The 12,696-nt window shown below is 43.7% G+C and overlaps 1 protein-coding gene across 1 annotated transcript in view; it reads left to right on the top strand.

Moving 5' to 3' along the window:
• The window catches only part of LOC144493945 (dynein axonemal heavy chain 8-like), a 1,745,965-nt gene that overhangs the window by 1,499,354 nt on the left and 233,915 nt on the right, over positions 1-12,696 (top strand). Inside the window, exon 91 of the mRNA XM_078213522.1 lies at positions 11,424-11,584. Coding sequence (XP_078069648.1) covers positions 11,424-11,584 — 161 coding nt within the window. The remainder of the gene's footprint in view (positions 1-11,423; positions 11,585-12,696) is intronic.

Genomic DNA, 12,696 nt, shown 5'->3' on the forward strand with positions numbered 1-12,696 from the left:
CAACAACCCTATTTTTCCTGCATCTATCCATTATCTCCTGACATATCCGTTCTTCCACTTCCCTTGGGCTGTTGGGGGTCCTGTAGTATTCCCCCAACATAGTGACTGCGCCCTTCCTGTTTGTGAGCTCCACCCACAGTGACTCGTTACACGACCCCTCTGAATTGTCCTCCCTCTGCACCGCTGTAATATGCTCTCTAACTAATACTGCTACTCCCCCACCTCTTTTGGCCCCTCCTCTGTCTCGCCTAAAACACTTGTATCCCAGAATATTCAGTTGCCAGTTCTGTCCCTCTTTCAACCAAGTCTCTGTCACCGCAACCACATCCAAATTCCTCGTAAGCATTAAGGCCCTAAGTTTGTCTGTCTTACCTGTTACGCTCCTTGCATTGAAGTAGATGCACTCCAGACCTCCAGGCCCAGTGAGGCCATCCTCCGCCAGAATGCTCTTCTTCTTTGCCAGCCTTGACCTGGCCCCAAGCTCGTCCCCAGCCTCTACACTTGTAGACATTATTTTTTGATCCCCACCCCCCTGCCATATGAGTTTAAACCCACCCGAACTGCACTAGCAAAACTCCCAGCCAGGATATTCGTGCCCTTCCAATTTAGTTGTGACCTGTCCTTCTTGTATAGTTGCCCTCCTCTCTTGAAAACTTCCCAGTGATCCAGGAATATGAAGCCCTCCCTCCTGGACCAGTCCTTTAGCCAAGCATTCAATTGTACTATCTCCCTATTGCTAGCCTCACTGGCCCTAGGCATTCGGAGCAGCCCAGAGATTGCCACCCTGGAGGCCCTACTTTTTAGCCTATTTCCCAACTCCCTGAATTGCGCTCGTAGGATCCCCCTGCTCTTCCTATCTGCGTCATTTGCACCAATGTGTACAATGACATGTGCGGATTATGATCAGATCACCACATTGTGCGGATTATGGAAGAGATCAGATCACAGCATTGTGTGGATTATGATCAGATCACAGCATTGTGTGGATTATGATCAGATCACAGAATTGTGTGGATTACGATCAGATCACAGGGTTGTATGGATTATGATCAGATCACAGCATTGTGTGGATTATGGGAGGGATCAGATCACAGCATTTTATGGATTATGGGAGAGATCAGATCACAGCATTTTATGGATTATGGGAGAGATCAGATCACAGCATTTTATGGATTATGGGAGAGATCAGATCTCAGCATTGTGTGGATTATGATCAGATCACAGCATTGTGTGGATTATGATCAGATCACAGCATTGTGTGGATTATGATCAGATCACAGCATTGTGTGGATTATGATCAGATCACAGCATTGTGTGGATTATGATCAAATCACAGCATTGTGTGGATTATGATCAGATCACAGCATTGTGTGGATTATGATCAGATCACAGCATTGTGTGGATTATGATCAGATCACATCATTGTGTGGATTATGATCAGATCACAGCATTGTGTGGATTATGATCAGATCACAGCATTGTGTGGATCATGATCAGATCACAGCATTGTGTGGATTATGATCAGATCACAGCATTGTGTGGATTATGATCAGATCACAGCATTGTGTGGATTATGATCAGATCACAGCATTGTGTGGATTATGATCAGATCACAGCATTGTGTGGATTATGATCAGATCACAGCATTGTGTGGATTATGATCAGATCACAGCATTGTGTGGATTATGGGAGAGATCAGATCACAGCATTGTGTGGATTATGATCAGATCACAGCATTGTGTGGATTATGATCAGATCACAGCATTGTGTGGATTATGGGAGAGATCAATTCACTGCATTGTGTGGATTATGATCAGATCACAGCATTGTGTGGATTATGGGAGAGATCAGATCACAGCATTGTGTGGATTATGGGAGAGATCAGATCACAGCATTGTGTGGATTATGATCAGATCACAGCATTGTGTGGATTATGATCAGATCACAGCATTGTGTGGATTATGGGAGAGATCAGATCACAGCATTGTGTGGATTATGATCAGATCACAGCATTGTGTGGATTATGATCAGATCACAGCATTGTGTGGATTATGATCAGATCACAGCATTGTGTGGATTATGATCAGATCACAGCATTGTGTGGATTATGATCAGATCACAGCATTGTGTGGATTATGATCAGATCACAGCATTGTGTGGATTATGATCAGATCACAGCATTGTGTGGATTATGATCAGATCACAGCATTGTGTGGATTATGGGAGAGATCAGATCACAGCATTGTGTGGATTATGATCAGATCACAGCATTGTGTGGATTATGATCAGATCACAGCATTGTGTGGATTATGGGAGAGATCAATTCACTGCATTGTGTGGATTATGATCAGATCACAGCATTGTGTGGATTATGGGAGAGATCAGATCACAGCATTGTGTGGATTATGGGAGAGATCAGATCACAGCATTGTGTGGATTATGATCAGATCACAGCATTGTGTGGATTATGATCAGATCACAGCATTGTGTGGATTATGGGAGAGATCAGATCACAGCATTGTGTGGATTATGATCAGATCACAGCATTGTGTGGATTATGATCAGATCACAGCATTGTGTGGATTATGATCAGATCACAGCATTGTGTGGATTATGATCAGATCACAGCATTGTGTGGATTATGATCAGATCACAGCATTGTGTGGATCATGATCAGATCACAGCATTGTGTGGATTATGGGAGAGATCAGATCACAGCATTGTGTGGATTATGGGAGAGATCAGATCACAGCATTGTGTGGATTATGGGAGAGATCAATTCACTGCATTGTGTGGATTATGATCAGATCACAGCATTGTGTGGATTATGGGAGAGATCAAATCACAGCATTGTGTGGATTATGGGAGAGATCAATTCACTGCATTGTGTGGATTATGATCAGATCACAGCATTGTGTGGATTATGGGAGAGATCAGATCACAGCATTGTGTGGATTATGATCAGATCACAGCATTGTGTGGATCATGATCAGATCACAGCATTGTGTAGATTATGATCAGATCACAGCATTGTGTGGATTATGGGAGAGATCAAATCTCAGCATTGTGTGGATTATGGGAGAGATCAAATCACAGCATTGTGTGGATTATGATCAGATCACAGCATTGTGTGGATTATGGGAGAGATCAAATCACAGCATTGTGTGGATTATGGGAGAGATCAAATCACAGCATTGTGTGGATTATGATCAGATCACAGCATTGTGTGGATTATGGGAGAGATCAAATCACAGCATTGTGTGGATTATGGGAGAGATCAAATCACAGCATTGTGTGGATTATGATCAGATCACAGCATTGTGTGGATTATGGGAGAGATCAAATCACAGCATTGTGTGGATTATGATCAGATCACAGCATTGTGTGGATTATGATCAGATCACAGCATTGTGTGGATTATGATCAGATCACAGCATTGTGTGGATTATGATCAGATCACAGCATTGTGTGGATTATGATCAGATCACAGCATTGTGTGGATTATGGGAGAGATCAAATCACAGCATTGTGTGGATTTTGGGAGAGATCAGATCACAGCATTGTGTGGATTATGATCAGATCACAGCATTGTGTGGATCATGATCAGATCACAGCATTGTGTGGATTATGGGAGAGATCAGATCACAGCATTGTGTTGATTATGGGAGAGATCAATTCACTGCATTGTGTGGATTATGATCAGATCACAGCATTGTGTGGATTATGGGAGAGATCAGATCACAGCATTGTGTGGATTATGGGAGAGATCAATTCACTGCATTGTGTGGATTATGATCAGATCACAGCATTGTGTGGATTATGGGAGAGATCAGATCACAGCATTGTGTGGATTATGGGAGAGATCAATTCACTGCATTGTGTGGATTATGATCAGATCACAGCATTGTGTGGATCATGATCAGATCACATCATTGTGTGGATTATGGGAGCGATCAGATCACAGCATTGTGTGGATTATGGTCAGATCACAGCGTTGTGTGGATTATGGGAGAGATCAGATCACAGCATTGTGTGGATTATGGGTGAGATCAATTCACTGCATTGTGTGGATTATGATCAGATCACAGCATTGTGTGGATTATGGGAGAGATCAGATCACAGCATTGTGTTGATTATGGGAGAGATCAATTCACTGCATTGTGTGGATTATGGGAGAGATCAGATCACAGCATTGTGTGGATTATGGGAGCGATCAGATCACAGCATTGTGTGGATTATGGTCAGATCACAGCGTTGTGTGGATTATGGGAGAGATCAGATCACAGCATTGTGTGGATTATGGGTGAGATCAATTCACTGCATTGTGTGGATTATGATCAGATCACAGCATTGTGTGGATTATGATCAGATCACAGCATTGTGTGGATCATGATCAGATCACAGCATTGTGTGGATTATGGGAGAGATCAGATCACAGCATTGTGTGGATTATGGGAGAGATCAGATCACAGCATTGTGTTGATTATGGGAGAGATCAATTCACTGCATTGTGTGGATTATGATCAGATCACAGCATTGTGTGGATTATGGGAGAGATCAGATCACAGCATTGTGTGGATTATGGGAGAGATCAATTCACTGCATTGTGTGGATTATGATCAGATCACAGCATTGTGTGGATTATGGGAGAGATCAGATCACAGCATTGTGTGGATTATGGGAGAGATCAATTCACTGCATTGTGTGGATTATGATCAGATCACAGCATTGTGTGGATTATGATCAGATCACATCATTGTGTGGATTATGGGAGCGATCAGATCACAGCATTGTGTGGATTATGGTCAGATCACAGCCTTGTGTGGATTATGGGAGAGATCAGATCACAGCATTGTGTGGATTATGGGTGAGATCAATTCACTGCATTGTGTGGATTATGATCAGATCACAGCATTGTGTGGATTATGGGAGAGATCAGATCACAGCATTGTGTTGATTATGGGAGAGATCAATTCACTGCATTGTGTGGATTATGGGAGAGATCAGATCACAGCATTGTGTGGATTATGGGAGAGATCAATTCACTGCATTGTGTGGATTATGATCAGATCACAGCATTGTGTGGATTATGGGAGAGATCAGATCACAGCATTGTGTGGATTATGATCAGATCACAGCATTGTGTGGATTATGATCAGATCACATCATTGTGTGGATTATGGGAGCGATCAGATCACAGCATTGTGTGGATTATGATCAGATCACAGCATTGTGTGGAATATGGGAGAGATCAGATCACAGCATTGTGTGGATTATGGGAGAGATCAGATCACAGCATTGTGTTGATTATGGGTGAGATCAATTCACTGCATTGTGTGGCTTATGATCAGATCACAGCATTGTGTGGATTATGGGAGCGATCAGATCACAGCGTTGTGTGGATTATGGGAGAGATCAGATCACAGCATTGTGTGGATCATGATCAGATCACAGCATTGTGTGGATTATGATCAGATCACAGCATTGTGTGGATTATGATCAGATCACAGCATTGTGTGGATTATGATCAGATCACTGCATTGTGTGGATTATGATCAGATCACAGCATTGTGTGGATTATGATCAGATCACATCATTGTGTGGATTATGGGAGAGATCAGATCACAGCATTGTGTGGATTATGGGAGAGATCAGATCACAGCATTGTGTGGATTATGATCAGATCACAGCATTGTGTGGATTATGATCAGATCACAGCATTGTGTGGATTATGATCAGATCACAGCATTGTGTGGATTATGATCAGATCACAGCATTGTGCGGATTATGGGAGAGATCAGATCACAGCACTGTGTGGATTCTGGGAGAGATCAGATCACAGCATTGTGTGGATTCTGGGAGATTAGATAGAGTCATAGATAGAGTCATAGAAGTTTACAGCATGCCCCAACTTTGGCCCAACTTGTCCATGCTGCCCCTTTTTTTTTTAAATCCCTAAACGAATCCCAATTGCCCGCATTTGGCCCCCCATATCCCTCTATACCCATCGTACCCATGTAACTATCTAAATACTTTTTAAAAGATAAAATTGTACCCGCCTCTACTACTACCTCTGGCAGCTTGTTCCAGACACTCACCACCCTCTGCATGAAAAAATTGCCCCTCTGGACACTGTTGTATCTCTCCCCTCGCACCTTAAGCCTGTGCCCTCTAGTTTTAGACTCCCCTACCTTTGGGAAAAGATATTGACTATCTACCTTGTCTATGCCCACCACGAAGGTTGGTGGGGTTGTGGATAGTCTGGAGGGATGTCAGAAGTTACAGAGGGACATAGATAGGATGCAAGACTAGGCGGAGAAGTGGCAGATGGACTTCCACCCAGATAAATGCGTCGTGATCCATTTTGGTAGGTCAAATGGGATGAAGGAGTACAATATAAAGGGAAAGACTCTTAGTACGGTAGAGGATCAGAAGGACCTTGGGGTCCGGGTCCATAGGACTCTAAAATCGGCCCCGTAGGTGGAGGAGGTGGTTAAGAAGGCGTATAGTGTGCTGGCCTTTATCAATCGAGGGATTGAGTTTAGGAGTCCGGGGATAATGATGCAGCTATATAAGACCCTCGTCAGACCCCACTTGGAATACTGTGCTCAGTTCTGGTCGCCTCATTACAGGAAGGATGTGGAAATGATTGAAAGGGTGCAGAGGAGATTTACAAGGATGTTGCCTGGATTGAGTGGCATGCCTTATGAGGATAGGCTGAGGGAGCTCGGTCTTTTCTCCTTGGAGAGATGAAGGATGAGAGGAGACCTAATAGAGGTGTATAAGATGTTGAGAGGCATAGATCGGGTGGACTCTCAGAGGCTCTTTCCCAGGGTGGAAATGTCTGCTACGAGAGGACACAGGTTTAAGGTGCTGGGGGGTAGGTACAGGGGAGATGTTAGGGGTAAGTTTTTCACACAGAGGGTGGTGGGCAAGTGGAATCGGCTGCCGTCAGTGGTGGTGGAGGCGAACTCAATAGGGTCTTTTAAGAGACTCCTGGATGAGTACATGGAGCTTAATAGGATGGAGGGTTATAGGTAGGTCTAGAAGGTAGGGATGTGTTCGGCACAACTTGTGGGCCGAAGGGCCTGTTTGTGCTGTAGTTTTTCCATGTTACTATGTTTCAATGCCCCTCATTATTTTATAGACCTCTATAAGATCACCCCTCAGCCTCCTACGCTCCAGAGGAAAAAGTCCCAGTCTATTCAGCCTCTCCTTATAACTCAATCCATCAAGTCCCAGTAGCATCCTAGTAAATCTTTTCTGCACTCTTTCTAGTTTAATAATATCCTTTCTATAATAGGGTGACCAGAATTGCACACAGTATTCCAAGTGTGGCCTTACCAATGTCTTGTACAACTTTAACAAGACGTCCCAACTCCTGTATTCAATGTTCTGACCGATGAAACCAAGCATGCTGAATGCCTTCTTCACCACTCTGTCCACCTGTGACTCCACTTTCAAGGAGCTATGAACATGTACCCCCAGATCTCTTTGTTCTGTAACTCTCCCCAACGCCCTACCATTAACTGAGTAAGTCCTGCCCTGGTTCAATCTACCAAAATGCATTACCTCGCATTTGTCTAAATTAAACTCCATCTGTCATTCGTCAGCCCAGTGGCCCAATTGATCAAGATCCCGTTGCAATTGGAAATAACCTTCCTCACTGTCCACCATGCCACCAATCTTGGTGTCATCTGCAAACTTACTAACCATGCCCACTATATTCTCATCCAAATCATTAATATAAATGACAAATAACAGTGGGCCCAGCACTGAACCATGAGGCACACCGCTGGTCACAGGCCTCCAGTTTGAAAACAACTCTCTGCAACCACCCTCGGGCTTCTGTCAAGAACAGTAACACTTGATTCTTACTGTGTTTACCCCAGTCCAACGCTGGCATCTCCACATTCTGTCAAGAAGCCAATTTTGTACCCATTTAGATACCTCACCCTGGATCCTGTGAGATTTAACTTTATAAGACCATAAGACCATAAGACATAGGAGCGGAAGTAAGGCCATTCGGCCCATCGAGTCCACTCCACCATTCAATCATGGTTGATTTCAACTCCATTTACCCGCTCTCTCCCCATAGCCCTTAATTCCTCGAGAAATCAAGAATTTATCAATTTCTGTCTTGAAGACGCTCAACGTCTCGGCCTCCACAGCCCTCTGTGGCAATGAATTCCACAGACCCACCACTCTCTGGCTGAAGAAATTTCTCCTCATCTCTGTTCTAAAGTGACTCCCTTTTATTCTAAGGCTGTGCCCCCGCGTCCTAGTCTCCCCTGTTAATGGAAACAACTTCCCTACGTCCATCTTATCTAAGCCGTTCATTATCTTGTAAGTTTCTATCAGATCTCCCCTCAACCTCCTAAACTCCAATGAATATAATCCCACGATCCTCAGACGTTCATCGTATGTCAGGCCTACCATTCCTGGGATCATCCGTGTGAATCTCCGCTGGACCCGCTCCAGTGCCAGTATGCCCTTCCTGAGGTGTGGGGCCCAAAATTGCTCACAGTACTCCAAATGGGGCCTAACCAGTGCTTTATAAAGCCTCAGAAGTACATCCCTGCTTTTGTATTCCAAGCCTCTTGAGATAAATGACAACATTACATTTGCTTTCTTAATTACGGACTCAACCTGCAAGTTTACCTTTAGAGAATCCTGGACTAGGACTCCCAAGTCCCTTTGCACTTTAGCATTATGAATTTTGTCACCGTTTAGAAAATAGTCCATGCCTCTATTCTTTTTTCCAAAGTGTACGACCTCGCACTTGCCCACGTTGAATTTCATCAGCCGCTTCTTGGACCACTCTCCTAAACTGTCTAAATCTTTCTGCAGCCTCCCCACCTCCTCAATACTACCTGCCCCTCCACCTATCTTTGTATCATCGGCAAACTTGGCCAGAATGCTCCCAGTCCCGTCATCTAGATCGTTAATATATAAAGAGAACAGCTGTGGCCCCAACACTGAACCCTGCGGGACACCACTTGTCACCGGTTGCCATTCTGAGAAAGAACCTTTTATCCCAACTCTCTGCCTTCTGTCTGACAGCCAATCGTCAATCCATGTTAGTACCTTGCCTCGAATACCATGGGCCCTTATTTTACTTGTTTATGCAACAACCTCCCATGCGGTACCTTGTCAAAGGCCTTGCTAAAGTCCATGTAGACAACATCAACTGCACTGCCCTCATCTACCTTCTTGGTTACCCCTTCAAAAAACTCAATCAAATTTGTGAGACATGATTTTCCACTTATAAAGCCATGCTGACTGCACCTAATCAGTCCTTGCATCTCGAAATGACTGTAGATCCTGTCTCTCAAAATACCTTCCAACAATTTACCCACCACAGATGTGAGGCTCACTGGCCTGTAGTTCCCAGGCTTTTCCCTGCAGCCCTTTTTAAACAAAGGCACAACATTTGCCACTCTCCAATCTTCAGGCACCTCACCCGTGACTATCGATGATTCAAATATCTCGGCTAGAGGACCCGCAATTTCCCCCCTAGCGTCCCACAATGTCCTGGGATATACCTCATCAGGTCCCGCAGATTTATCTACCTTGATGCACTTTAAGACTTCCAGCACCTCCTTCTCTGTGATATGTCCACTCCTCAAGACATCACTATTTATTTCCCCAAGTTCCCTAACATCCATGTTTTTCTCAACAGTAAATACTGATGAGAAATATTCATTTAGGATGTCACCCATCTCTTGTGGATCTGCACATCGATGACCTTGTTGATCCTTAAGAGGCCCTACTTTCTCCCTTGTTACTCTTTTGCCCTTTATGTATTTGTAGAAGCTCTTTGGATTCTCCTTTGCCTTATCTGCCAAAACAATTTTGTGTCCCCTTTTTGCCCTCCTGATTTCTCTCTTAACTCTTCTCCTACACCCCCTATACTCTTCAAGGGATTCACTTGATCCCAGCTGCCTATGCATGTCATGTGCCTCTTTCTTCTTCTTGACCAGGGCCTCAATATCCCGAGTCATCCAGGGTTCCCGACTTCTGCCAGCCTTGCCCTTCACTCCAAGAGGAATGTGTTTACCCTGAACCCTGGTTAACACACTTTTGAAAGCATGTCACTGACCAGATGTCCCTTTTCCTTCCCACAGACTCCCCCAATTAACTTTTGAAAGTTCCTGCCTGATACCATCAAAATTGGCCTTGCCCCAATTTCATATTAACTTTTGGGACAGATCACAGCATTGTGTGGATTATGGGCGAGATTAGATCACAGCATTGTGTGGATTATGGGCGAGATTAGATCACAGCATTGTGTGGATTATGGGAGAAATCAGACCACAGCATTGTGTGGATTATGATCAGATCACAGCATTGTGTGGATTATGATCAGATCACAGCATTGTGTGGATTATGATCAGATCACAGCATTGTGTGGATTATGATCAGATCACAGCATTGTGTGGATTATGATCAGATCACAGCATTGTGCGGACCATGGGAGAGATCAGATCACAGAATTGTGTTCTATGGGAAGGATTAGATCACAGTATTGTGTGGATGATGGGAAGCATTAGGTCACAGCTCTGTATGGATTATGGGAGAGATCAGATCACAGAATTGTGTGGATTGTGGGCGAGATCAGATCACAGCATTGTGTGGATTATGGGAGAGATCAGATAAAAGCATTGTGTGGATTATGATCAGATCACAGCATTGTGTGGATTATGGGAATGATCAAATTACAGCATTGTGTGGATTATGGGAATGATCAAATTACAGCATTGTGTGGATTTTGGGAGAGATCAGATCACAGCATTGTGTGGATTATGATCAGATCACAGCATTGTGTGGATTATGATCAGATCACAGCATTGTGTGGATTATGATCAGATCACAGCATTGTGTGGATTATGATCAGATCACAGCATTGTGTGGATTATGATCAGGTTACAGCATTGTGCGGATTATGGGAGAGTTTAGATCACAGGTGAAAAAGGGAAAATTCCACTCAGTGACCCAAATTAACAAATAGGAACGTTTCAATAAAATGCAATATTTTTGCCTGATGCTTCCTGCCCTGAAGAAAGGAACGTGCAGTTCTGAACCATTTGGAAAATGTTATAAATACAAATGATTGCTCCCTTCCTCCAAAGCAGAAAATGGAGAATTTACAGATTGGGGATGAGTTGGCCTTGCTTTCTCCTTCAAAATTCTGCCAATTGGTTCTGCTTTTCTATACATGAGGGATTTTCTTGCAGCTCTTGATTCTTCTAATCTAAATTATTAAACAAAACTCTGATTAATTTCTCAAATCAATCAGCAGCTTCATTTTAACTTGGATTCACTTATCTTCAGTATATAGCTAGCAATTTACTTTAAAGGATTAACTTGTGTTTTGTGGTAAAATACACTTTATGTAACTGCTTTGTGTACTTACATTATAGGTGTGGTTCAGTGAGAAGACATTTGATCCCAAGTTCAGCTTTTATACTGATTACATTATTCCAGTCTGTGCCAGTATAGAAAACTATCTGGAGTACATTCAGACACTCCCTGCCGTTGACACCCCTCAGGTGTTTGGCCTACATCCAAATGCTGACATCACGTAAGTAAGATACTGGTTAACTCTTGTTAACTGCAAAGGACAAAGAAAACTACTGCACAAGAACATGCCCTTTGCCCTCCAAGCCTGCACTGACCATGCAGCCCGACTGAACTAAAACCCCCTACTCTTCCGGGGACCATATCCCTCCATTCCCATCCTATTCATGTATTTGTCAAGACACCCCTTAAAAGTCACGATCAAATCTGCTTCCACGACCTCCCCCCGGCAGCAAGTTCTAGGCACCCACCACCCTCTGTGTAAAAAAAAACTTGCCTCGTACATCTCCTTTAAACCTGGACCCTTGCATCTTAAACCCTAGTAATTGACTCTTCCACCCTGGGAAAAAGCTTCTGACTATCCACTCTGTCCATGCCCCTCATAATATTGTAGACTTCTATCAGGTTGCCCCTCAACCTCTGTCGCTCCAGTGAGAACAAGGCAAGTTTCTCCAACCTTTCCTCATAGCTAATGCCCTCCATACCAGGCAACATCCTGGTAAATCTTTTCTGTACCGTCTCCAAAGCCTCCACATCCTCCTGGTAGTGTGGCGACCAGAATTGAACACTATATTCCAAGTGCGGCCTAACTAAAGTTCCATAAAGCTGCAACATGATTTCTAGTTTTTAAACTCAATGCCTCGGCTGATGAAGGCAAGCATGCCGTATGCCTTCTTGACTATCTTCTCCACCTGCGTTGTCACTTTCAGTGACCTGTGTACCTGTACACCCAGATCCGTCTGCCTCTTAAGGGTTCTGCCATTTACTGTATATTTCCTATCTGTATTAGACTTCCAAAATGCATTACCTCACATTTGTCCAGATTAAACTCCATCTGCCATCTCTCTGCCCAAGCCTCTAACCGATCTATATCCTGCTGTATCCTCCGATGGTCGTCATTGCTATCCGCAAATCCACCAACCTTTGTGTCATCCGTGAACTTACGAATCAAACCAGTTACATTTTCCTCCAAATCATTTATATATATTACAAACAGCAAAGGTCCCAGCATTGATCCCTGAGGAACACCACTTGTCACAGCCCTCCATTCAGAAATGCACCTTTCCACGGCTACCCTCTATCTTCTATGACCGAGGTCAGTTCTGTATCCAACTT

This window comes from Mustelus asterias, chromosome 5 (genome assembly GCF_964213995.1).
Source record: "Mustelus asterias chromosome 5, sMusAst1.hap1.1, whole genome shotgun sequence".
Taxonomy (NCBI): domain Eukaryota; kingdom Metazoa; phylum Chordata; class Chondrichthyes; order Carcharhiniformes; family Triakidae; genus Mustelus; species Mustelus asterias.